Here is a 26,587-nt window from a genome sequence, read left to right on the forward strand (position 1 = left end):
TTCGTCTAGCGGGCTTTCAGTCTTGCGAGGCATTCGTCTTGCAGGGCACCACTGTATTAACTTCTTTCATAATATCAAAACAGAAGTGGGAACTTCAGCAAAGATGTTCAAAGGCACGCAACATCACAAGCACGGGACCAAGCGGGAGCTGCAACCGAGTGTTGCAGCACAGAGAGAGCTTTCGTTCGGATGGTCCATTACCATTCGCCACCTTGAGCTGCTTGAACATCATGTCAATGTAATGTTTTTTTTCAGGATGGGAAGGAGACTTTTATTCCAAACCGTGAGGACTAGAATCTTGCTTTTAGGGAATCTTTTTGGCCTGCCGGGCCAGATATTTTACCCTACACCCCACACCCCACCAGGGACCAACTTTGACAGGTAGGTGGGACCACCACCCCTGTCCGTCACCTGCCGTCAGAACGATGCGCCAGGTGATTTGACACTTGTCAAAGCACAACAAGAGGTTGCTAAAAATGGAGTGTTTTCCCCTCCACAGAAAAAGCAGCTTGTATTCAAATGGAGCACCTTTTCCCTTTTTAAAAAATATATATATCTTTATTGACTTAAAATAAATACATTTATGAAAAAACAGATGGATAAACAAGTAAACAAAAATACAAACAAACAAAAATACAAACAAACAAACAAATAACAGAAGAATCAAACCAACCACCACACTATAAGATACAACAAGATTAATATAACTGCCATCGTTATATACTCCTGGTACTGAAAGCAATTATAAAACTTATCGAGAAGAAAACTAAAAATGACTTCCACTTAATCTCACTGTTCTTTATCCTGTTCCATTACTTTATACCGCACAGTTACATATTTCTTATACATTTTTTTCCTTCCGTAGAAATTTGCAGAGATCTTTGCACAATGCTTCCCAGGGCCCCTCACTAGCCAGATGTGGAAGTCCGGCGGGTCAAATTTAGCTGGTGGGCTGGAGGTTCCCTGCCTGATTTAGGGGGGAAACCATAACTCACTCAGCATCTTCCAGGCAAGGCTAAGATCCCAAGGATGAACTCTTAAATATTCCATCCCACCTTTTTCTCCAAGGAGCTCAAAGTGGCGCACATGGTTATCTCTCTGTCCTCTTCACCCTCACAACAACCCTGCGGTATAGGTCACCACATTGAGCTGCATGATTTGAACCCTGGTCTCTCCTGCGTCCTTGTCATATACAGTCATACCTCGGGTTACAGACCCTTCAGGTTGCGTTTTTTCAGGTTACAGACCGCCGAAACCCAGAAGTACTGGAACGGGTTACGTTTCCGAGCACAATTCAAAGTGCTGGTGTTGACCTTTAAAGCCCTAAACGGCCTCAGCCCAGTAGACCTGAAGGAGTGTCTCCACCCCCATCGTTCTGCCGGGACACTGAGGTCCAGCTCCGAGAGCCTTCTGGCGGTTCCCTCATTGCGAGAAGCAAAGCTACAGGGAACCAGGCAGAGGGCCTTCTCGGTAGTGGCGCCCACCCTGTGGAACGCCCTCCCATCAGATGTCAAAGCGATAAATAACTACCTGACATTTAGAAGACATCTTAAGGCAGCCCTGTTCAGGGAAGTTTTTAATCTGTGATATTTTAATATATTTTTTGTTTCTATGCAAGCTGCCCAGAGTGGCTGGGGAAACCCAGCCAGATGGGCGGGGTACAAATAATAAATTGTTATTATTATTATTATTCCGGGTTTCGGTGGTCGCGCATGTGAATAAGCACTAAATCGAAGCACCGAATCGCAACCCAAGAATGCACAGACGCAGGTTGCGAACGCTGCGGGTTGTGAACGTGCATCCTGCATGGATCACGTCCGCAACCCGAGTGTCCACCGTACACTCTAACCACGACACCACACTGGCTCGAAGCTGGAGACCTGTAGTCCAGGTGGGACGCTGGTGGTGCTGTGGGTTCAACCACAGAGCCTAGGACTTGCCGATCAGAAGGTCGACGGTTCGAATCCCTGCCACGGGGTGAGCTCCTGTTGCTCGGTCCCTGCTCCTGTCAACCTAGCAGTTCGAAAGCACACCAAAAAGTGCAAGTAGATAAAGAGGTACCGCTCCGGCGGGAAGGTAAACGGCGTTTCCGTGCGCTGCTCTGGTTCGCCAGAAGCGGCTTAGTCCTGCTGGCCACATGACCCCGAAGCTGTACGCCGGCTCCCTTGGCCAGTAAAGCGAGATGAGCGCCGCAACCCCAGAGTCGGCCATGACTGGACCTAATGGTCAGGGGTCCCTTTACCTTTACCTTTAATAGTCCAGGTACAAAAACACACACCCTGAAACGCACCACACAAGTTTCAAAGATGTACCTGCGAAAAGCGCCACGTTGTTCTGCTTTGCGTCGAAGGGACACCGCGCTTGTCCGTTCAGCTCCTCCCCTTCCTGCTCCAAGTTGCTGATCTGGGGGCCACGGAAATTGGGGTGAATTTAGTCAAAGGCTGACACCCTAAGCCACAAACCCAAGAAAGTTCCCCACACGCTCTGTTTCGCAGTGCCACAACGTCCCAGCATGATTCCACCCAATTTGCGACACGAAGGTGTCTCCCTTTGCGGGTGAGGACTCTTCCTTAGCGCAAGGGCCGCAATGACCGCTGAGGGCCGCATGCCAGAGGTAGGCGGGGCCAAAGGGGGCGGGACAAAACACATGCAAATTTCGCACGTGCAAATGCATTTGCAAATTTCACCGGTGTAAATTTCGGAAAGGCAAATCTCCCTGTTGTATGGCAGGTAGGGTTTCCATCTTGTCTTAAACCTATTTGTTGTTGCCGCTTTTAGCAATCTTATGCGTCAGTTGCCTTGAGGTGGTTTGTTAAGAAGGCGGTTAAATAAGCCCATGACAGTGAAATAAAATAAAATAATTAAAATAGAAAACAAAACAATAAAACAAAACAAAACAAATAAATTAAAAAACAAAACAGAAATAATTAAATTTAAAAACTAAACAATAAAACAATTATATTACGTTACATTAGAAAACTAAAGAAAACAAAAATAAATAAATTAAATTAAAAAACAATAAAATAAAATAAAATAGGGGCTACTTTTGTCACCCTCTCACATTCCCTTCTCCATTCAGAAAAGCAAGAGGCATTATCAGATATTATCCAGCTGGTCAAAAACCAATCTGGGAGGTGGTGGCTTAAGGTCAGTGGAGGGGCGTGGCTTGGGGACAGGGGGCGTGGCCAGGGGCGTGGCCAAGGAGAGTTCTGCGGAGCAGAGCCAGGTGGCCGCATTTGGCCCCCGTGGGTTACGGTTCCCGACCAATCCATCAACTGGTTCCAAACCAGCTTCCTACCTTGTAGGTTCGGCACATGGGGTTGAAGGCGTTTGTCCCACAGGCCAAGAGGGTTTCTTCGTTCTTCTGAACCAAGACTTTGATGTAGTTGTAACATTCATTCTGGAATCGGGGGAGAGCGAGAAAGATCAAGGACTTGCCCCCAGAGTTGGGGGAAGACTTAGAATAATTTTTTATTTTCATATTGTGAATTTATGTTGTAACTGCCCTGCGACCTGCAGGTATATTTAATAAATAAGTAAATAAAATAATAGAATAATAGAACCGTAGAGTTGCAACCCCCTTCAGTGCCTGGTGTGCCTGGAGGCGGTTGGAGGATGGATGGCGGCTAACAGATTGAGGTTGAATCCTGACAAGACAGAAGTACTGTTTTGGGGGGACAGGGGGAGGGCGGGTGTGGAAGACTCCCTGGTCCTGAGTTGGGTAAGTGTGCCCTTGAAAGACCAGGTGCGCAGCCTGGGAGTCATTTTGGACTCACAGCTGTCCATGGAGGCGCAGGTCAATTCTGTGTCCAGGGCAGCTGTCTACCAGCTCCACCTGGTACGCAGGATGAGACCCTCCCTGCCCGCAGACTGCCTCGTCAGAGTGGTGCATGCTCTGGTTATCTCTCGCTTGGACTACTGCAACGCACTCTACGTGGGGCTACCTTTGAAGGTGACCTGGAAACTGCAATTAATCCAGTTCTGGTTCTGAGAGATCTGCATTGGCTCCCATTATGTTTCCAAGCACAATTCAAAGTGTTGTGCTGTCCTTTAATGCCCTAAACGGCCTCGGTCCAGTATACCTGAAGGAGCGTCTCCACCCCCATCATTCTACTCGGACACTGAGGTCCAGCTCCGAGGGCCTTCTGGCGGTTCCCCCCCTGCGAGAAGCTAAGCTACAGGGAACCAGGCAGAGAGCCTTCTCGGTGGTGGTGCCCGCCCTGTGGAACGCCCTCCCACCAGATGGCAAACAGATAAACAACTATCTGACATTCAGAAGACATCTTAAGGCAGCCCTGTTTAGGGAAGTTTTTAATATTTAACGCTGTACTGTTTTTAATACTTGATTGGGAGCCGCCCAGAGTGGCTGGGGAAACTCAGCCAGAAGGGCGGGGTATAAATAATAAATTATTATTATTATTATTATTATTATTATTATTATTATTATTATTATTACTTCAGTGGAGATTTCTTTCACACCATGAGGGGCTCGAACCCACGACCCAGAGATGAAGCATCTCATGCTCTACCCACTGAGCTTTCCCACCTCACATAGGCAAATGCCACTGTCAGTCCCAAGGATAATCAGGACGCAGAAACGAATACAGATCCTAGAACCGAGACACCTGCGGTTCTTACCCGGAGCTTTCCTCTCATCGCACAATTTTCCATGTCTTGCGTCTTCCATGTGAGGTGCTGAGGGTGCGGTGGAGGAAAGAGAAATTAGAACAGGGCAATGGTTAGAGGGTGGTGAAATCGTGTTCTAGGTGATACATGATCTAGAACAAGCAAGGCAAGGGACTGGTTTTCAACGTTGCAGACATTTCGCAGAATTCTTTCTAGGTAGTATGCTCTTCTCAGTGAAAGAGCGGTACGAGGCAACACACAAAGGATCCCACTGAGAATGTGGTCTAGGTTCCTCATAGCAACAATGACAGGTTCTAGGTAGCACAACTAGGTTCTAGGTAGCTGGACTATAAAGAAGGCTGACCGCCGAAGAATTGATGCTTTTGAATTCTGGTGCTGGGGGAGACTCTGGAGAGTCCCATGGACTGCAAGAAGATCAAACCTCTCCATTCTGAAGGAAATCAGCCCTGAGTGCTCACTGGAAGGACAGATCCTGAAGCTGAGGCTCCAAGACTTTGGCCACCTCATGAGAAGAGAAGACTCCCTGGAAAAGACCCTGATGTTGGGAAAGATGGAGGGCACAAGGAGAAGGGGACGACAGAGGACGAGATGGACAGTGTTCTTGAAGCTACCAGCATGAGTTTGGCCAAACTGCGGGAGGCAGTGGAAAACAGGAGGGCCTGGCATGCTCTGGTCCAGGGGGTCACGAAGAGTCGGACACGACTAAACAACAACAGGTAGCACAACCAGGTCTTAAGCCATTGGGTTAAAAAACAACAACTCACCCTTTTTGGAGAGAAGTCGTCTTTGGTCCGTCGGAGATCAAAGGCATAGACGTGGTCTCTGATGGCCGGCAGGGTGGTAGGGAGAGAAAAGAGAAAGAGATAAATAATTTCCTCACTTGTACAACTCAAGCACTGCTGAGGAAGGTAAAAGGTGAGAGCCACTTTGCATTTGAACAGTCTGGGATCCGGTAGGTCCTCCATCTTGGAATCTCTGTATCCTGACTTTATTACGGCTTCTGCTGGTCCGTGGCTGGTTCTCAGCATCAAAGGGCAAGATCCTAGCTCAGACCAGATCCCAGGAGCCCAAAGGTTGGAAACGCAAACAGAAGAAAAAAAAGAGTGTTGGAGATGTGAAACAGAGGCCCCGTTCTATCCTATGTGGTGGGATTGTAAGAAGGTAAAATCCTACTGGGAAATGATATACAATGAATTGAAGAAAATGTTAAAAATAACTTTTGTAAAAAAAAACAGAAGCCTTTTTATTAGGTAATTTAGGTCAAGACATACCAAAAGAAATGAGGACTTTATTTGTGTATGTCACTACAGCAGCAAGAATGTTGATTGCACAAAATTGGAAGACTGGAGAAATACCAACTTAAGAAAAATGGCAAGAGATACAGAACTGGCAAAAATGACAGAAAGACTAAGAGAGAAAGACAACAGAGCCTTTGAGAAAGATTGGGAACCATTCACACTATATTTGCAGAATATAAGGCAATAGACTTGATGGCAGGATTTAAATAAACATCCACATTATCAGCATCAGAAAATGTTTGGAAGATAGTGAAAGCGATGGTGTATTTAATTTTATTTTTATGTTTTTAAGGTGTGATGTTATGTTATTAATAACTTTTTCTGTTGAGAGGTAGCAAAGCGGGTGAGAATAGAAACAAACCAGAAACACAAGTCTTGGAGGGGAGGGAGGGAGGAATATATAGTAACTGTTAAGGATTTGAGATGTATGTAATGAATGAAAAATGAATAAAATAAAGTAAAAAAAGGAAACGCAAACAAAATGGCTGCCAACACAACCTTCCCCGCTCCGTCACTTACCGCGCGGCAATGAAAAGGGTTTGGTTGAGTCTCAGCATGCTCTGGAAATCCAGGCCTAGCTGGGCAGTGTCATTGTCCCCTGCGAGGCCACGGAAAACAGGATACTGGGATGTTCCTGGTGGGTCGGGAGAGAAAGAATGCCCTATTAGAAAAGAAAATGCCTCCTTCTACAGGAAAAGCATCTTCGGGGCCATTTCTCCCCTTTTTCCTCCATTCTCTCCAGTCGACGGAGGATGGGGGAAGCAACACCTGTTGAATACCTGTCCGCCTGTTAGAAAGAGTGCTTCCTTCCTTAGGAGACGCACCTTCAAACAGAGCCAATTGTTTTCCCACAATCCAATCCCTCCGGTCAAGGGAGGATGGGGAAAGCAATACCTGTTGAATACCTGTCTGCCTCTTAGAAAGACTGCTACCTTCTTCCTTCCTTAGGAGATGCACCTTCAAACAGAGCCGATTGCTTTCCCACTCTCCATTCCCTCCGGTCAAGGGAGGATGGGGGAAGCAACACCTGTTGAATACCTGTCTGTCTGTTAGAAAGACTGCTACCTTCTCCCTTCCTTAGGAGATGCACCTTCAAACAGAGCTGATTGTTTTCCCACCCTCCCAATCCCTCCGGTCAAGGGAGGATGGGGAAGCAAGACCTGTTGAATACCTGTCCGCCTGTTAGAAAGACTGCTACCTTCTTCCTTCCTTAGGAGACACACCTTCAAAGAGAGCCAATTGTTTTCCCACCCTCTAATCCCTCCGGTCAAGGGAGGATGGGGGAAGCAACACCTGTTGAATACCTGTCTGCCTCTTAGAAAGACTGCTTCCTTCCTTAAGAGATGCACCTTCAAACAGAGCTGATTGTTTTCCCACCCTCCATTCCCTCTGGTCCAGGGAGGATGCGGGAAGCAACACCTGTTGAATACCTGTCCGCCTGTTGGAAAGACTGCTACCTTCTTCCTTCCTTAGGAGACGCACCTTCAAACAGAGCCGATTGTTTTCCCACCCTCTAATCCCTCCGGGTCAAGGGAGGATGGGGGAAGCAACACCTGTTGAATACTTGCCTGCCCTGGTTTCACCGTGCAAATAGTTTGAAACTGGGCTGCAGACTCACCTGCCCCGCCGACGGTGCTGAGCGGAGTCAAATCCTTAGGGAAGGAAGTCGCAGACGCCAGGAAGAATAAGAGGGCAGCCTGGAGAAAGGGAAGGATCATTCTCAGAACTTTCCCGGGAGGAGAGGAGAAGCGAGGCAGGCAGGTCCTAGGAGCGAAACATACTTCCCTTTGGCAGGCCCTGGAAGACAGCAGGAAAGAGGAGGGTTAATAATAATAATAAATTTTATTTATACCCTGCCCTCCCCAGCCAAGACCGGGCTCAGGGCGGCTAACACCTGATATAAAAACCAATTGATTGAAATACACCTTAAAAACAAGATTAAAATACAACATTAAAACATTAAAATAAAACCTCATTTCAATGGAAACTCAAATCAAAAACTTTTTGGGGGATGAAAACGTCAAGGCTTCACCAAGGCTAACTATCCAGACTGGTCCTACATGGGGCAGAAAAAAGCCAGGGAAGTCCTCAAATAGAAGTTCCATCACAGGAGGAGAAAGGAAAAGGGTTCCAAAATCTGTTTTCTTTTTTAAAAAATCCCCCTCCCCATTTATTTTGGAGGAATGAGTTATCTATACTTAAAAACAAAAACCATTGCAACCTCCCACCCCAAATTTCACCAATAGTTCCCACACCAAATTCAACAGAGATTTTTTCGTAGCTTTAAAATCTGGTTGGTTTTTTTTAAAAAATCTATTATTTCCCTATTTCGGAGGAACGACTGCTATTTGCATTCTTAAAAACAACTGCAGAGTAGACTGGTCTTCAGCCCAAATGGTCCCCGCACCAAATTTAGTGGAGATACTTCATTTTCTAAAGTTTTAGTGCATTTTTTAAAACACAAAACACACTTTTTTGCATATTTACACATTTTTTTTAACACATTGCATGTACTTTTGTAAACCAAGAAATTTTTAATAAAAAATTGGGGGGGAGGGAGAGATATAGCAGCGAGAGAGTTTCCTATCTCCTTTCTTTTCTTCTAATTTCTCTCTTGTTATTAGACTTTTTAGATTCGTCCGTTCTTTTTATTTTATCACGGGAAATTTCAATAAAACTGGATTCCCAGCAAAAAAATAAAACAAAAGGCGTGTATGTCAGGCAAAAATTCATGCAGAAATGTGCGTATTATATTAGGAGAGATTTGCGGATATACTTTCACGAGGATTAAAAAAACCACAACTTTCCCAAAGTGATGTATGATTGCTAATAGGTGGAATTAATGAATGAATTTTATTATTTCGGTCAGAGACCAGTTCCAGCCCACATACAATATCAAGGAAGTCATAAAACACGATAGGGATACATTTGAATTTGCAATTAGGTATAACAGGGGCAATACAGTTAACAATAAAATACAGTTAAAAATTTATATAAATATATATAAATTAAAACTTAGCTAATAGGAGGAACAGCCCAAACGTCAGAAATTAGGTGGCAACGATTGGATAAAATAAGTTCAGACATTGATATATCGGCCCATTCCTCTCCAAGTGCAGTCAAGCTGTGGGAAGGTAAATGAACTCTGTGTATGCTCAGATGCACCCAACACACTTGCTGGAACAGAGCTGAAAAACTGAAACAGCTTTTGGGGGGCAGGGAGGGTGAACCCACAGATTTTGGGGGGCAGCTGCGGCTGCAATCAAGCCCCCTAAAATTTTCCTGCGGACCCGGAAAGAAAGGCGGGTGCAGCGTCTGCTAAGAGAACCTCAATGCTCACAGAACCAAACGCTATAAATATCTAAGGTGTGCCCCCCCCCCGATTCGTTTAGTGAATTTACAGTGTGTACAATTAGTCTATTTCTGAATGCGTGGCCACGAATCGGCGTAGGACAGCTGGCGTCCTGGATCGGGTTGCAGTGGAAATCCTCTTCCACAGATCGGATGGAAACAAGCTCCACCCCCCCCCCCAAAAAAAAAATATTTTGGGGAAATGGGGACATCATCCCAGAGCCCTAGAGGTCAGATTGTGTGGGGCAGGATGGAATACGGCAAGGATCAATTAAGGCTCGGAGTGTCTCTCTCTTTTAAGTTCCCTCTTTTCTTATATACATTGTATGTATATAAATAGTTATTTCCTTAAACAAACAAGGCAATTGCAAATCAGCACCTCCAATACATAGGCAACAAGTGTAAATTAGCATTCCCTATTGTTAATATTGCCGGGGACGCTGGTGGCGCTGTGGGTTAAACCACAGAGCCTAGGGCTTGCTGATCAGAAGGTTGGTGGTTCGAATCCCTGTGACGGGGTGAGCTCCCGTTGCTCAGTCCCTGCTCCTGCCAACCTAGCAGTTCGAAAGCACGTCAAAGTGCAAGTAGATAAATAGGTACCACTCCGGCGGGAAGGTAAACGGTGTTTCTGTGCGCTGCTCTGGTTCGCCAGAAGCGGCTTAGTCATGCTGGCCACATGACCCGGAAGCTGCATGCCAGCTCCCTGGGCCAATAAAGCGAGATGAGCGCCACAACCCCAGAGTCGGCCACAACTGGACCTAATGGTCAGGGGTCCCTTTAGCTTTACCTATTGCTATTATGCTATGCTATGGTTTTCCCAGTAGTGATGTATGGAAGTGAGAGCTGGACCATAAAGAAGGCTGATGGCCGAAGAATGGATGCTTTTGAATTCTGGTGCTGGAGGAGACTCTGGAGAGTCCCATGGACTGCAAGAAGATCAAACGCATCCATTCTGAAGGAAATCAGCCCTGAGTGCTCACTGGAAGGACAGATCCTGAAGCTGAGGCTCCAAGACTTTGGCCACCTCATGTGAAGAGAAGACTCCCTGGAAAGACCCTGATGCTGGGAAAGATGGAGGGCACAAGGAGAAGGGGACGACAGAGGATGAGATGGTGGGACAGTGTTCTCGAAGCTACCAGCATGAGTTTGTCCAGCTTTTGGGGGGCAGGGTATAAATAATAAAATTAATAATAAAATTGTTGTTGGTGTTGTTTGAGAATAGGATGTTCCTATTTTCATTGGAGAAATGTTGGAGGGTATGTAATAAATAATAATAATAATAATAATAATAATAATAATAATACAGCCATTAGTTTTTCAGAGTATAATTCCTCTCCCAAGTTATCGCTCATCTTTTTTTTTGTAAAGACTACAATGCACAGGCCATCGGCAGAGAAAACAAACAAGCTCTTATTCTCCGCAACTCCCAGTACTAAATAATTGGCAACTGTGGCATGGATGGAGCTCCTATTACATACAGGCCTTGCGCTAAATAATTAGCATTTATAGTATTTATGAAGCTCTCGTTACCTGCAGCTCCCAGCTCTGTAATAACAAATCAGCACATTCATCGTATTTATGGAGCGCTGTTTCTGTACAGCTCCTAGCACAGAGTAATAACGGACACGTCTAGCATTTAAACTCTTTTTGCTTTCCTCTCCAAGCGCTTAATAATTGGTTAGCTTTTATGAAGCAGTGATTATTACAGCAATTACAGGCTGCTCGATAGCCCGCGCCTCTCCGAGAGGTTTGCAGACCATAAGATAATTATTTTAAAAAGTCAAAGTGGAAATCAACAAATCAAAGTAACAGAATTGTGTAAAACCCGCAATAAAACCAGCAGCGATGACTATAAAAATCAAATCAAATTTCCTACATGGGGATTTCACTTTCCGGACAAACCTATAATGAAACGAAGGAAAAGCATCAGCTAAATATTCAGTTCACTGGGTTCGATACCAGCAGAGCGAGAAGCACAGAATTATCTAGGATTTATTACAGCGCAGGCTGAAATCCACAGGATCGGACGAAGTTTCTTACTACGTAGAGCTCCTGGTGCCAAACTGTTAAGACTGCATCCGAAAAGGTCCTACTCAGAGTAGGACTCTTAGCCTATAAATTTCAAGCAATCTATTCTCATCTTTGAAGAGACACGGGTGGCACTGTGTGTTAAACCACAGAGCCTAGGACTTGCCGATCAGAAGGTCGGCGGTTCGAATCCCCACGACGGAGTGAGCTCCCGTTGCTCGGTCCCAGCTCCTGCCAACATAGCAGTTCAAAAGCACGTCAAAGTGCAAGTAGATAAATAGGTACCACTCCGGCGGGAAGGTAAACGGCGTTTCCGTGCACTGCTCTGGTTCGCCAGAAGCGGCTTAGTCATGCTGGCCACATGACCCGGAAGCTGTACACCGGCTCCCTCAGCCAATTAAGCAAGATGAGCGCACAACCCCAGAGTCGTCCGCGACTGGACCTAATGGTCAGGGTTCCCTTTACCTTTTTATTCTCATCTTTTCTTAGTTGCCCAGTTCTATGCTGTAAGCTCCTTGAGGGCAGAGACTTCCTGCACCAGCCCTGATGAAGAGCAGTCGAGCACTGCCACAAATTACCATATTTTTCTGTGTATAAGACTAGTCCCCCGCCCAAAAAAACCAAATGTCAAAAATTAGGGGGCGTGTTATACATGGATGGTGTATTTAAGATTTTCTTAAACCTGAGTCCCCCAAAATAAGGGGCATTCTTATACATGGGGGCATCTTATAGACAGAAAAATATGGTGATTCAGAATTTTAAAAGGAGTTGTCCCCTAAGGCCTTTCTCTCTCTCTCTCTCTCTCTCTCTCTCTCGTTTCCAGCTCTTCTTCTTCTTCTTCTTCTTCTTCTTCTTCTTCTTCTTTGACGATCCCTCGTAACCGAGTAAGATTATCTTCCACAAACACGGCTTTAACAATGAGTCCGTAAGTGACTGTGGATGCCAATTCGGGACCCACACGTCCTTCCACAGTGGGGACATTAGTTTCCGGGCGGGAGTTGATCCCGGTGTGGATTTGCCAAGCATGCCTTCCTCCTAGCACGTTTCTCCCTTGTGTCCTGAGTTCGAGTGTCTACAAAGCCCATGACACCTTTGGTAAAGGCTGTGCTCCAACTGGAGCACTCGCAGGCCAGTGTTCCACACTTGTCAGTGTTTAAGCCACTTCTGCCCTACGGAGGAGATGGGGTTGTGGGTTTCACGGCCCCTCCACGTTTGCAGGGGCTGGAGCCCAGAACCCGCGTAATTGGGGGGATTCCTGGCCGCATCATCCCCTGGATAGCCAATCGGCTGGCTCAGGGGGTGTGGCCTGTCCTATTTAAGGCAGGACGCAGCCGGGGATCTCTCTCTTTGCCGCCCGCCAGCTGTTCCTGCTTTTCTGCCGTTTAAGGTTTTCGTTCCTTGGCCTTGCTATGGACCTTGGTTGGTCGCTGTTGAGGGGCCTGGTAGGAATTTTCCCACATGGCAAATTGGCACCAGCCACTTGGTTTTCGCCTAAAGTAAAAGGGACCCCTGACCATTAGGTCCAGTCGTGGCCGACTCTGGGGTTGCGGCGCTCATCTCGCTTTACTGGCCGAGGGAGCCGGTGTACAGCTTCTGGGTCATGTGGCCAGCAGGACTAAGCTGCTTCTGGCAAACCAGAGCAGCGCACGGAAAAGCCGTTTACCTTCCCGCCGGAGTGGTACCTATTTATCTACTTGCGCTTTGTGCTTTCAAACTGCTAGGTTGGAGCTGGGACCGAACAACGGGAGCTTACCCCGTCATGGGGATTCGAACCGCGACCTTCAGACCGGCAAGCCCTAGGCTCTGTGGTTTAACCCACAGCGCCACCCGTGTCCCTTTGGTTTTTGCCTACCTCGTAGCAAATCGTCACAACTTTCCTGGTATTGGTGGTTAGGCATTGGTATAGTTCTGAAGGTGGAAGAGGGGAGGTAGCGCCATCACCTGCCCCACATATTGAAGGGTAGTCCGGTAAAGGATTCCAGGGGGCGTGGCCCTGTCCAAAGCCTGGGGAGGTGAGGGCCTAAGGTGCACCCCCTATCGGTGACCCTGGGGGAGTTCCTAGTGATGTGCATCAGCAGAACTCCCCCTACTGGTGGTTAACCCTTCCTGGACTTCAAGCGGACCGGCTGAAGCCGGATATACAGTTATACTTCAAGTTGAATGCGCTTCGGGTTGAGCTTGTTCGAGTTGCGTTCCGCAGCAACCTGGACGTAACGGAGCGTGTTACTTCTGGGTTTCGCCGCTTGTGCATGCGCAGATGCTCAAAATGACGTCATGCGCAGTAGCAGGAAAACACGACCCGTGCTACGCAGCCGCATCTTGCGTTCTGTTCTGGATGTGAACGGGGCTGTGGAACGGATCCCGTTTGCATCCCGAGGTACCACTGTAGTCGGTTAGGACCAATGCCTAAGCCAATACCGCTCATCACCTTTAATCAATAAAGTTGTGGCCTTATTTAGCCCATTAACCTTAATACAGTGGTACCTCGGGTTAAGTACTTAATTCGTTCCGGAGGTCTGTTCTTAACCTGAAGCACCACTTTAGCTAATAGAGCCTCCCGCTGCTGCTGCGCCACCGGAGCACGATTTCTGTTCTCATCCTGAAGCAAAGTTCTTAACCTGAAGCACTATTTCTGGGTTAGCGGAGTCTGTAACCTGAAGCGTATGTAACCTGAGGTACCACTGTAATTGCGTCATGTGTCATTATTTCCTCGGGGGGGGGGGCGGGAACTCGCCACACAATACAGTCTTTAAACCTCCAGCCCCGCTTAACCAGCCCCCCCCCTCTCCCCACATGCTCCTGTCTCTCTGGATCCCCAAAGTCACAGAAGAATCGGTCACCAGCAGTCTGGTGACGTGAAAGGAAACTCTTGTGGGAACTGTCTGTCTCCTTTCTCGACGTCTACCTGGCGTAGTTTCGCATCCTTGGGGAGCGCAGTCTCTCTCTGTGTGCGTGAGCCAGAGGCCCAGATGTTCCTCCAATTACTGCAGGGAAAAAGTTGCACAGAGAGAAAACGGGATGTGTGCCTTGCCGGCAGGATGGGACCATGAGATTCAATCCTGCTTCTCCGCAATATGGGGAGGTATTGTCTAAACAGCGCCTAGAATAGCCCTTTTTTAAAAAATAAAAGAGGGGCTGATTTCTTTTGTGTGCTGCAAGTTAGGCTGCCTAAACACACCATAAAGCACAGTCCTTCCTCTAAGGAATCTGGGAACTGTAGTTTACCACTCCCAGAGCTACAGTTACAAGCATCCTTAACATACTATCAGTGGCGTAGCATGGGTTGTCAGCACCCGGGGCAAGGCAAGTAATTTGCGCCCCCCCCCCCGCTGCACTGTCCCTCCCCCAGATAGTCCCTCGCTCTCTCTCCGCACCGCACCGCACGCCTGGCACCCTCCCCTCCACAGTGGGCGGCGACCCGGCGGCTCGGATCGGATCCGCCCAGCCAGCACTGCAGTGAGAGAGAGTGAGTGAGCCAGGTAGGGGCAGAGAGCTGCGAGTGCGAGCGCGCCCCCCCAGATGTTGCGCCCGGTGTGGCCAGCCCCCCCTGCGCCCCCCACGCTACGCCACTGCATACTATAGTTCCCAGGAGTCTTTGTGCTTTGAATGGAAGGTGCGTATGCAGCCCTATACTACGTCATAACAGAGTAAAAAGTTGAAACTGTAATAAATACTGACTAATAACAATAATAATTTCAAATGATCTATTGCCCTTTATCAAAAGATCTCAAGGCGGTGTGCAACATTAGAAACATATTGCAAAGCATCAATGATAAAAACATTTTTAAAAATAGCAAAAAGCATGCTGGCAGGCTGCCTAGTCATGGTGAAAACTACCTCTTCGAAATAAAGCCTCCTAAGAAGGCTGATGGCCGAAGAATGGATGCTTTTGAATTCTGGTGCTGGAGGAGACTCTTGAGAGTCCCATTGACTGCAAGAAGATCCAACCTCTCCGTTCTGAAGGAAATCAGCCCTGAGTGCTCACTGGAAGGACAGATCCTGAAGCGGAGACTCCAATACTTTGGCCACCTCATGAGAAGAGAAGACTCCCTGGAAAAGACCCTGATGGTTGGGAAAGATGCAGGGCACAAGGAGAAGGGGATGACAGAGGACGAGATGGTGGGACAGTGTTCTCGAAGCTACTAACATGAGTCTGACCAAACTGGGGGAGGCAGTGGAAGACAGGAGTGCCTGGCGTGCTCTGGTCCAGGGGGTCACGAAGAGTCGGACACGACTGAATGACTAAACAACAACAAAAAAATTAAAAGCTGTCTATTTCAATTTCGAATCCTAACCAAGCCGGAGCATCATGACTAAGCCGCTTCTGGCGAACCAGAGCAGCGTATGGAAACGCCGTTTACCTTCCGGCCAGAACGGTACCTACTTATCTACTTGCAATTTCACGTGCTTTCAAACTGCTAGGTTGGCAGGAGCAGGGACCGAACAACGGGAGCTCACCCTGCCGCGGGGATTCGAACCGCCGACCTTCTGATCAGCAAGTCCTAGGCTCTGTGGTTTAGACCACAGCGCCACCCTCCACCAACACTGTACCCCCACAAATCAGAGAAATAACCAGAAGCCATTTTACACAACTTCAGTCCAGTTCCCGATACAGTGAAGGCTTGACATCAATTGGCAGGGAGTTTCAAAGGGCAGGAACTCCCATAGCTCACTAGTAGAGCATCTGCGTTCCATAGAAAAGGTCCCAGATTCAACCCCCAATGTCACCAGGGAGGGCGGGGGGTGTTCCCTCTGTCTGAACCCCAATAGCTGCTGCCAGTCAGTGCAGGGAATACTGAGCCAATGGGGCAACAGTTCGACTCAGCTGAAGTCTTGTTTCTAACATTAGGAAGCCCTTCTGATGGTCTGAACTGCTCAGCAGATCTCCTAGAGCCCCACGAATAACCCAGAGATGCATTTTAAAGAAAAGGACACATTCTACTCATGTAAAAACAAGCTGATTCCCGGACTGTCCGCGGGCCGGATTTAGGTGATTGGGCCGGATCCGGCCCCCGGGCCTTAGTTTGCCTACCCCTGTTCTAGAGTAAGTATATTGGTATGTAATGAATGAAGCTTTGTAGCGTTAAAGAAATTGAAAAAAACTGTGCAAAAGGTATAAAGATAGAGGTAATTTACATTAGACACAACAATTCAGAAAGATTAAAAATTTTGAGGTCTCAAAACAGAGGAAGGAAGTCAATATGCACGTTTTTTTGTACGTAAAGTATGTTAAGATAGCATGGTTTTCTTTGTAGGTTTGTTTTCTGTTCTTTTTTTTTTCATTTCCTCCTGCCTTTTTTTGGATTTTATGTTTGTAATTTTTGTTGCAATTTCGCTTTGAAAATAAAATATAAAATATATGGCCTAGAGGTTTGTAAGCAAAAGGCTGGCGGCTGCCTGATTGCTGGGTTTCCTGCGCCGGTGAGGGGGTGGACTAGATGTCCTTGAGGGAACCCTTTCGGCTCAACGAGTTGAACTCCAGGTGGCTTCAGCATTGCTGCAATAATTCAAGCCCCACGGCGGTTGCAGATTCATCCCAATTTCACTTTACTGCTGTGCTGTGGTTGTTTTTTTTTAAAAAAAGGAATTTGCCTACCTCGAAAGGTCGTTGTGGAATAAGATCCACAAACGGAACGTGAGGAGAAGGAACACAAAGTGGATTTCCAACGCCCTGGGCAGCGGGGCAGCCAGCCCAGATTGAGGGGCAAAGCGCCAGCCTTTATAAATAGCCCACGGGTGGCGCACGTTTTAGCCATGCATGGCAATGAAAACAGCCGTGTGATATTTATGGAGGTAGAATCGCCTGGCCAGGGAGAGGGAGGAGAGATGGAAAGGGTCTGTGGGGGGAAAAACACTGGGTGGCCTTTGGAACGAAGAGGTGAGCCAACAGGAGTTTCGCACAAAACTGAGAAACGCTGGACTTCTAATTTATTTTTAAATGTCAAGTTCATAGTCCTCGTGGCAGAAGAAAACAGGTTGCTTTTATGAACAATAGTCGTAATTATTTATTCTTTATTCTTTATACCCCGCTAGAGATGGAAAGGCCGGGGGGGACGGGACGGAAAAATTGGGGGGGAAACCAGTTTTCTCCCCGTTTCCCCCCCAGAAAAAATGAAAAAAAAAGTTTGAAATAGTTTGAATTTTCCACACACCTCCTCCCCCAATATTTTCCTGAAAAAGTGGCTTTGGGGGGAAACGGGGTGGGGGAACCTGCCCCCCCCATTTTTCCATTCCCCCCCCCCCAGACTTTCCAGCACCCACACTTTGGAGCGCCCTGTGGCAACAGCTCGAAACATTTTTGTTAGGACCAACCCATCTGAACATGCAGATACTGCAAGCGATTTACTTCCTTTTAACCACTGCTGATTTTAATCATCTTTCGAATACTCTCAAATACCTGCTTTTAACTGTGTTTCATCAATCGTTTTAATGTTCTGTTGTACATTTTTGCAAACTGTTTAGAAGCTCTCTTTCCATCAAGCGGTTTATAATATATAATAACAAATTCTATTTAAAACACACACACACTTCTTTTCCTTTCAAACAGAGTTTGAGCCTTAGTGCAACATATTATTCAGTAACTGGATGTTGGTTCCTTCGGGGCCTGCCATGCAAAAAAAATTGCCTTATGCTTTGCCCTGGCTGTCCTCAAGTAGAGATGGGAAGAAGGCTGGGGAAAAGCCGGAAAAATTGGAGGAAAAAACAGGTCCCCCCCCCCCGTTTCCCCCCAAAGCTGTCCATGAGAAAAATGACGAAGAGGAAGAAGAAATGGAAAATGATAGCAGTAGTTCAGAAAATGAGATAGAATAAACTGCATGTATATGTTGTGTTTTTTTAAACTAATCCACAATGAACTTTTTTTCAATTTTTCAAAAATTTCCATTCCCGCCCCCCCATGGCTTCAAAATTTCCAGAAATTTTGCATTTCTAACCCCACCCATCTGGCTGGGTTTCCCCAGTCACCCTGGGCGGCTCTCAACAGCCTATTAAAAACACGATAAAACATCATATATCAAAAACTTCCCTAAACAGGGCTGCCTTCGGATATCTTCTAAAAGTCAGATAGTTCTTTATTTCCTTGACATCTGACGGGAGGTGTGAACGAAATTGGTGTGACCTGAAACTGTTTTCATCCCTTTTCGGACGTGCACTTTGCACAAAACTGAGAAACCCTCGCCTTTTTGATTCTAAAGAGCCATGTTCCTAGTCCTCATTTCGGAAGGCTGGCGTTAATCCCTTTTACAGAGGGAATAGTTTTGAGGCCGATTTGTTCCCCCCACTTTTAAGACGCGCATTTCTTTTAGGGATGCTTTTTATTGTATGTTTTTTGGAGGAAGCGATTCATGAACGGAACAAACAAATACTGTATTTTTCGCTCTATAAGACGCACCAGACCCCAAAACGCACCTAGTTTTTGGAGGAGGAAAACAAGAAAAAAAATATTCTGAATCTCAGAAGCCAGAACAGCAAGAGGGATCACTGCGCAGTGAAAGCAGCAATCCCTCTTGCTGTTCTGGCTTCTGGGATAGCTGCGCAGCCTGCATTCGCTCCATAAGACGCACACACATTTCCCCTTACTTTTTAGGAGGGAAAAAGTGAGTCTTATAGAGCAAAAAATACGGTATTTCCCCCCACCCCCAGCAACCAACACCCAAGGAACTCAGAGGAGACTCACTAAAAACATCTCCCCGAACACATTCATTCCCCGAACTCTTTCTCTCTCTCCCATATTCCATCGCTCCAGGATGCCAGGAACTTGGGCAAACTGCTCCCGCCCTCCCTCTCCATCACGCCCCCCCCCCCCCGCACAAACTAGCAATCAACCATCTGAAATGAGTTTGCCAGTGAACAGAACAGGCAGCCAAGCAACCTTATTTTGGCTCCCAGCTCACCCCTCCCTCCCTCCCACCTTGCAGACGCCACGCATCCTTTTCTCAGGGAGCCTGAAAATTAATTTCCACCAAAATCTCCTTCCTTGAAGTCTCCTTAATCCTTCGATGAGGCGCTCGCTCGCTGGGGTTGTCTGTGGGTTGTTGCAGAGGGTTGTGGGGTTTTTTTTTGGGGGGGGAATATTACACACACACACACAAATATATATATATATATTCTCCCAAGACGCGGACGAGGTGAGAAGACTGTGATGTCGGATTATGTTTACACTTGTTAAACTGAACTTTCCAGCTGGTATATAATTAGAATCCAAGAAGCGAGACGCCAGAGATAGAATTGGTTTAATAATAATTCTATATCACGTATTTATATATCGTATCGGGAAGGAGGGGAGGATTCTGGGACAGCACAGATACAGAAGGGATGGTGCACTTCTGGTCGGCAGGTCAAATCCGGCCCCCCTAGGTAGCAGAATACGGCCCCCGGGACCCTTGCAAGGCCATGCCTCTTTTTCACTTCCAAATACAGTGGTACCTTTCGTTCCGAAACTGAATCCGTTCCAGAAGTCCGTTCCAAAACCAAAGCGTTCCAAAAGCAAGGAGCGCTTTCCCGTAGAAATGCGAAACGGATTGATCGGTTCCAGACTTTTAAAAGCAACAGCAATTTTGCATGAATTTTACTACCGAATGATCCATAAAATGAAAGCAATAGATAATGTACAGTGGTACCTCGGGTTACAGACACTTCAGGTTACAGACCTTTCAGGTTACAGACTCCGCTAACCCAGAAATAGTACCTCGGTTTAAGAACTTTGCTTCAGGATGAGAACAGAAATCATGCTCTGGCAGTGCGGCTGTAGCGGGAGGCCCCATTAGCTAAAGTGGTGCTTCAGGTTAAGAACAGTTTCAGGTTAAGAACGGACCTCCGGAACAAGTTAAGTTCTTAACCCGAGGTACCACTGTACTGCAACAAAACACCACCACCATAAACTGGCTTATAAATATAAAACCAAATTTACTAGAATAATAACTGGAATAGACAATGCACAACTGTATCTCAACATCTTGTACATTTATCCACTCCATGTTTACAGTATCTCCAGGCTTTGTTTTGCAAATGGCACCTTAGAATGTTTGTTGCTTGAATGTTTTCAAGTCTATCTCTATTCTACTAGTGGTGTTGCTGTTTTGTTGCATTAGTATTACTGTCACCACATTTGCTACTTTGTGCATATACCACTGTACTGCAGTCACACAATCAATCCATCAGTAGCTGAACTGGGTTCCACACAGCCGCAAAAAACAAAACAAAAAGAGCCGCAAAAACAAAAACACAAAATAAACAGCAAAAACAGACGGACCTCAGTGTAACACTCAAAATGGAAGTGTGACACAAAGCCACAAAAACGCAAAATACCGTCTTTTTCGCCCCATAGGGCGCACCGGCCCATAGGGTGCACCTAGTTTTTTTGGGGGGAAATAAAGAAAAAAAATTATTTCCCCCCCAGGTGTGGGGCTGGGGTGGGGGAAGCCCGAGCTTCCCCCAACCCCAGCCCCCAGAACAGGCTGCCATCCGCAAGCCTAGGGAGCCCGGCGGGAAGTCGAGCCAGTCTCCCCAGGCTTGCGGAGAGCTGCGCGAAGCCCGAAGCCTGCAGGCAGCTCTCTGCAAGCCGTGGGAGAGCTGCGGGACTTCGCGCCGGGCTCCCACGGCTTGCGGATAGCTTCCTGAAGCCTGGAGAGCGAGAGGGGTCGGTGCGCACCAACCCCTCTCGCTCTCCAGGCTTCAGCGAAAGCCTGCATTCGCCCCATAGGACGCACACACATTTCCCCTTCATTTTTGGAGGGGGAAAAGTGCGTCCTATAGGGCGAAAAATACAGTAAACAGCAACACTCAAAACGGAGCACGTTCGGCTTCCAAAATATGTTCGCAAACCGGAACACTTACTTCTGGGTTTGCAATGTTTGGGCTCCAAGTTGTTTTGAGTACCAAGTTGTTTGAGAACCAAGGTACTGCTGTATCAGAAACGTTAAGCTGGCGCAAGCAGGCATCACCAGCAAACCTTCCTTTTTCTCTCTCTCCTCTAATTCTTCAATTAGCACAGGGGTGAAAAACTTGCACTGTGGCTCTAACTATCAGCTTGTGGGAGGCTTTCGCATCCCTCTTTTCAAGGTGACTAAGCGTTGGCATTTCACGCCACACCAGATCAATTATATTATTATACAGAACAGGTGCGACCGACGCCTCCAAGCGCGCTGGCCAGATTTGGCACGCGGGCATCTTCCCTCCCCCCCCCTCCTGGCCCGTCAAGACCTCACTGATTTGGGCCGACGGGAGCAGCAAGACGAATGGGATTCAGGATGCGGCCTGGACTTTGGCTGACGCCAGAATCCTGAAGTGAATCGGGTCAGGGGATTTGAATCGCCTGGGCCAGGTGGAGACATCCTGGAGTGGTAGAGAAGTCACTGGAAAAGCAGACCCCCAGCAGGGCCGAATCCTGCACCCACCAGCTGCGGAGTGCAGGATTAAATCCCGTGGGTTGCAGGAAGCTCCGTTACAAGCGCCTTCCGGGGAAACAGTGTCTCCTTCTCTCCCCCTCCACCAGCCCCACTCCTGAGTGCGTATTAAATTTGGGTTTAAATCCCTAATTAAACATTAGCCCCCCAACCCCTAATTGATCTGGGTCAGATGTTCCCCTGGAAGCAGGCCAATCTATGGTCCCCAGTCGGATAGAAATTGTAGCCCTGATCAAGATGATGATGATTATCAATTAGTGATTGTTGTTGTTGAGTCGTTTAGTCGTGTCCGCCTCTTTGTGACCCCCTGGACCAGAGCACACCAGGCCGTCCTGTCTTCCACTGCCTCCCGCAGTTTGGTCAAACTCATGCTAGTAGCTTCGAGAACACTGTCCCACCATCTCGTCCTCTGTCGTCCCCTTCTCCTTGTGCCCTCCATCTTTCCCAACATCAGGGTCTTTTCCAGGGAGTCTTCTCTTCTCATGAGGTGGCCAAAGTCTTGGAGCCTCAGCTTCAGGATCTGTCCTTCCAGTGAGCACTCAGGGCTGATTTCCTTCAGAATGGAGAGGTTGGATCTTCTTGCAGTCCATGGGACTCTCAAGAGTCTCCTCCAGCACCAGAATTCAAAAGCATCAATTCTTCAGCGACCAGCCTTCTTTATGGTCCAGCTCTCACTTCCATACATCACTACTGGGAAAACCATGGCTTTATTACAAAAATCAATTTGTAATAAAGAATAATAATTTATAATTTGTCAACTTGAGTTCCCTAGAAAGAGGGGGTGGCTGTTTAACCACTCTGGGAACTGCATGCCCTCCAACATTTCTCTGATGAAAATTGGGGTGCCCTATTCAATGATAATGATGATGATGATGATGCTGATGATGATAATAATAATAATAATAATAATAATAATAATAATAATAACATTACCCCATCCATCTGACTAGGTTGTCCCAGCCCCTCTGGGCAGCTTCCAACATATATAAAAACATAAGAAAATATTTAAACGCTTCCCTATACAAGGCTGCCTTGAGACGTCCTCTAAAGATTGTATATATAGCTATCGATACAAACTGCCCCCTTCCTGATCGTCAGATCAATAATTTGATGATGACCTTCCACCTTCGGCAGCAGAGAAAAGGGAGACACTTTGTGTGCAGCACACAAACACACACAACATGTGAGAACGAGCGATGACCACACGCACTCCTCGCTGCATCCCCCTGTGGCCCCTGGGTGGGCGGACGCGGCCCTTGCTATCCTCCCCACAATACACAGCGGCCACTTCCTGTGGGAGGAATTTATTATTTCGCCCCCTCCCTCTCGCTCCCTCCGCCAAGCCTTCCATTAATTAAAACTTGTTCCTTGCTGCGGAAAAGGAGAGAGACAAGGAGGGGAGGGGGAGATGGAGAGATAATCGCAACGGAACAGATGGGAAGCAAGATGGTTCTGGAAGAGATGCCCATCTAGCTGTCCACGGGGCGACAAAACACGGCCCAGCACCGAGGCCTGAGTGGGGTGCGAGGTTTGAAGGGCACAATGCGAATTCACAAGGGTCGGGGATCTCCTCATCGCCCCGGCAACTGCCTCTGCCTCTTCCTTCCGACCCAGATTGGTGTGGTGGCATTTGGATTTGATATCCCGCCTTCCAGGGACACGGGTGGCGCTGTGGGTAAAACCTCAGCGCCTAGGACTTGCCGATCGCATGGTCGGTGGTTCGAATCCCCGTGGCGGGGTGCGCTCCCGTCGTTCGGTCCCAGCGCCTGCCAACCTAGCAGTTCGAAAGCACCCCCGGGTGCAAGTAGATAAATAGGGACCGCTTACTAGCGGGAAGGCAAACGGCGTATCCGTGTGCGGCTCTGGCTCGCCAGAGTAGCTTCGTCACGCTGGCCACGTGACCCGGAAGTGTCTGCGAACAGCGCTGGCTCCCGGCCTATAGAGTGAGATGAGCGCACAACCTAGAGTCTGGCAAGACTGGCCCATACGGGCAGGGGTACCTTTACCTTTACCTTTTATCCCGCCTTTCACTCCCTTTAAGGAGTCTCAAAGCGGCTAACATTCTCCTTTCCCTTCCTCCCCCACAACAAACACTCTGTGAGGTGAGTGGGGCTGAGAGACTTCAGAGAAGCGTGACTGGCCCAAGGTCACCCAGCAGCGGCATGTGGAGGAGTGGAGACGCAAACCCGGTTCCCCAGATTACGAGTCTACCACTCTTAACCACTACACCACACTGGCCATCTTAGCAATTTATTTTGCTAAGTGTAGTATAATGGTTAGAGTGTCGGACCAGGACCTGGGAGACCAGGGTTCGAATCCCCATCCGGTCATAATAATAATTAATAATAATAATAATAAATTTTATTTATATCCCGCCCTCCCCAGCTGAAGCCGGGCTCAGGGCGGCTAACAACAATAAAATAGTACAAAATTCTAAAATCATTCATTATAAAATTAATTCAAAACAAACTGATGGCAACCATTGGGCTAGAGATTCTGTGAAAATTACCAAAGGAGGGAGTCAGGCTGTGCCTTGGCCAAAGGCCAGGTGGAACAGCTCCGTCTTGCAGGCCCTGCAGAAAGATGTCAAGTCCCGCAGGGCCCTAGTCTCTTGGGACAGAGCGTTCTGGGTGTGACCGTGAGCCAGTCCCCGCCTCTCCCAGACTAAACCTACCTCACAGGATTGTTGGTGAGGATCTGTGTGTCCGACGAGGAGCTGGGTTCTAATTCTACCTCAGCCATGGAGATCACTGGGCTTGATATTGGGCCGTCGCTGCCTCTCAGCCTAAACCAACCTCACAGGGTCGTTGTGGAGAATTCAGCGAGGAGCGGGGACAAGCAATATTCCGCATCATCTCCAGCCCCCTGGAGAAATAGATGGGATTGCAACGTGGGGAAAACAATCCCCGGGTTTCCGATCGGGGAAGAGAAACTGTTTGCATTGCCATGTGTTCTGGAGACTTCTGCGGCTGAATTTAATTTTTTTTGGAGGGGAAACAAGAACCAGGAAAGGGGAGGGGGAGAAGAAAACACACACCACAACAACAACAAACAGTGCAAGAAGGATAGACCTGTGTTATCGAGTGAGATACTGCTAACACGACAGTGCCTGGGAAAACCATCTGTCAGCCTCAAATGCTTCGGCGCTATAAATACAACCACAATCGAGGCGCTTGGCTCTGCGTTTTATCCCAGGATCTCAGTCTACAATAGGAGGATCCACACGCCCAACATGATACAGTGCCACTAACTGGACTCATCCACTTCAGCCCTGACTGGGCTAGGTGAGCTGGGTAGCACTTCCAGAGACCACCTTCTGCACAGGGACAGGTCAAAGTGCTGTGGACTCGCAGCTTAGAGTTGTGAGCACCGGATTCACTCCAACAAGAAAACAGTCGTCGCACAGCAGAGTATAGCAGAGTATAGCAGAGTATATAAACAACTCGGAGAGCAGCTCTGTAGAATATCTTCTTTATTCTATCTACAACTATTATACAACTATATACAGAGCTAAATGAGCCTAAGCATAAAGAATGCTAAACCGCACTGAGTGTCTGCAGCTGCTCTTAGCAGCAACCTTATCTAAACACACAATCTCTCTCTGACACTCTCTCTCTCCGACACACTGACTGACTGACCGATTCACTCGCTGACTGACTGACTCTTTGATGTGGTGCTGGAGCAGAATAAGTAGAGAGCAGAACATGCCTCCTCCTCTCTGCAAAATCAGCAGACTCCTCAGGAGATTCTTGGATATGGGAGGGGTGAAATCTCCTCACACAGATGCGTCCGTGGCGAGGAAGGGAGAGAGTCTGGAGAGTTCTGGTGCAGAACCCGAAACCCCAGCCCTACAAGAGTTGCAAGTTCCTAGAAACACACACACACACAAACACAAACACAAACACAAACACAAACACACACACACACACACAGAGAGAGACATACACCTCTGTCCAAGCAAGCCAGAGGTATTGTGCTGGGCCCAGGAGTTAACCCGAGCAATGCGGTCCAAATCCAGTCCTGAATCCAAGGGTTCCTCAAGGAGTCAGTCCAACAGGGCCAAGACAGGAAACCAGGCAAGGACAGGCACAGGGTCACAGGCAGGTTCTGGCAAACAGCAACGTTGCTCCCGCAACCTGGGGCAGGGTCCAGCAGCCCTTTATCTTTGTCAGGGTAGCAGCCGGTCCTGATCCCCTGGCGACTCACCTCCCTGTCTCGCCCGAAGGCGAGCATCCTCCTGCGAGTACTCAGGTCTCTCCTTCTCTCAGACCTCAGTCTCTACAGCTTGGGAGACATCGGTGGGTTACTAGACCCAGGGGCCGCCTCAGCCTCTCCTGACCCAACCGGTAGTGGAGCAGCTGTAAGCGATGGCCCAGCTGGAGGCAACGAGGTCCTCCCCACATCTGGAGCCATGGCAGGCTCAGGCCCCTGACTCGGCCCAGCTGGTGCTTGTTGCAGGGGAGCCTGTGCAGAATGGGGCTCTTCAGAATCAGGCCCCAGACTTGGTTCAGATGATGCCTGAGGCAAAGGATCCGGTGCGGACTGAGACACCTCCGGTTCTGAGTCCGAGCCCAAGTCCCAGGTCATCACAGGTATCATCATGGCTCAAGGAAACATTCCTGACTGGGCATAACTACTCAATGGAGGCGTGGCTTGGGCAAAGTCCCAAGGGCCAGATGGAGACATTTTGAGGGCCGCTTTTGGTCATAAATGGACAGCGTCATTCGGAAGGAAAAGGAGCGGAACGGGGGCAATTGGGTTCGTAAACGGTAAAAGCTGCTTTACGAAGCAAGGAGCTCTACGTACCCTCCTCTCTGCCCCCCCCCCGCTATAAGATTTTTCAGTCGTCTCGTGGCCCCT

At 47.9% G+C, this 26,587-nt stretch overlaps 1 protein-coding gene across 3 annotated transcripts in view; it reads right to left on the reverse strand.

Annotated features, from left to right (window-relative positions):
- Positions 1–26,587, reverse strand: part of SEMA6C (semaphorin 6C) — a 128,950-nt gene that overhangs the window by 44,645 nt on the left and 57,718 nt on the right. For all 3 annotated transcript variants that reach the window (XR_014505754.1, XM_083416500.1, XM_083416499.1), the window contains exons 2-7: positions 7,564–7,742; positions 6,465–6,579; positions 5,412–5,469; positions 4,639–4,695; positions 3,299–3,400; positions 2,313–2,403 (exon numbers count right to left, since the gene is read on the reverse strand). Coding sequence is in view for 2 of the 3 variants with exons in the window: in XM_083416500.1 (XP_083272626.1) it covers positions 2,313–2,403; positions 3,299–3,400; positions 4,639–4,695; positions 5,412–5,469; positions 6,465–6,579; positions 7,564–7,663 (523 nt within the window). In the remaining variant the exon portion in view is untranslated. The remainder of the gene's footprint in view (positions 1–2,312; positions 2,404–3,298; positions 3,401–4,638; positions 4,696–5,411; positions 5,470–6,464; positions 6,580–7,563; positions 7,743–26,587) is intronic.

This window comes from Podarcis tiliguerta (assembly GCF_965153285.1).
Source record: "Podarcis tiliguerta genome assembly, chromosome: 16".
In the NCBI taxonomy this organism is placed as follows: domain Eukaryota; kingdom Metazoa; phylum Chordata; class Lepidosauria; order Squamata; family Lacertidae; genus Podarcis; species Podarcis tiliguerta.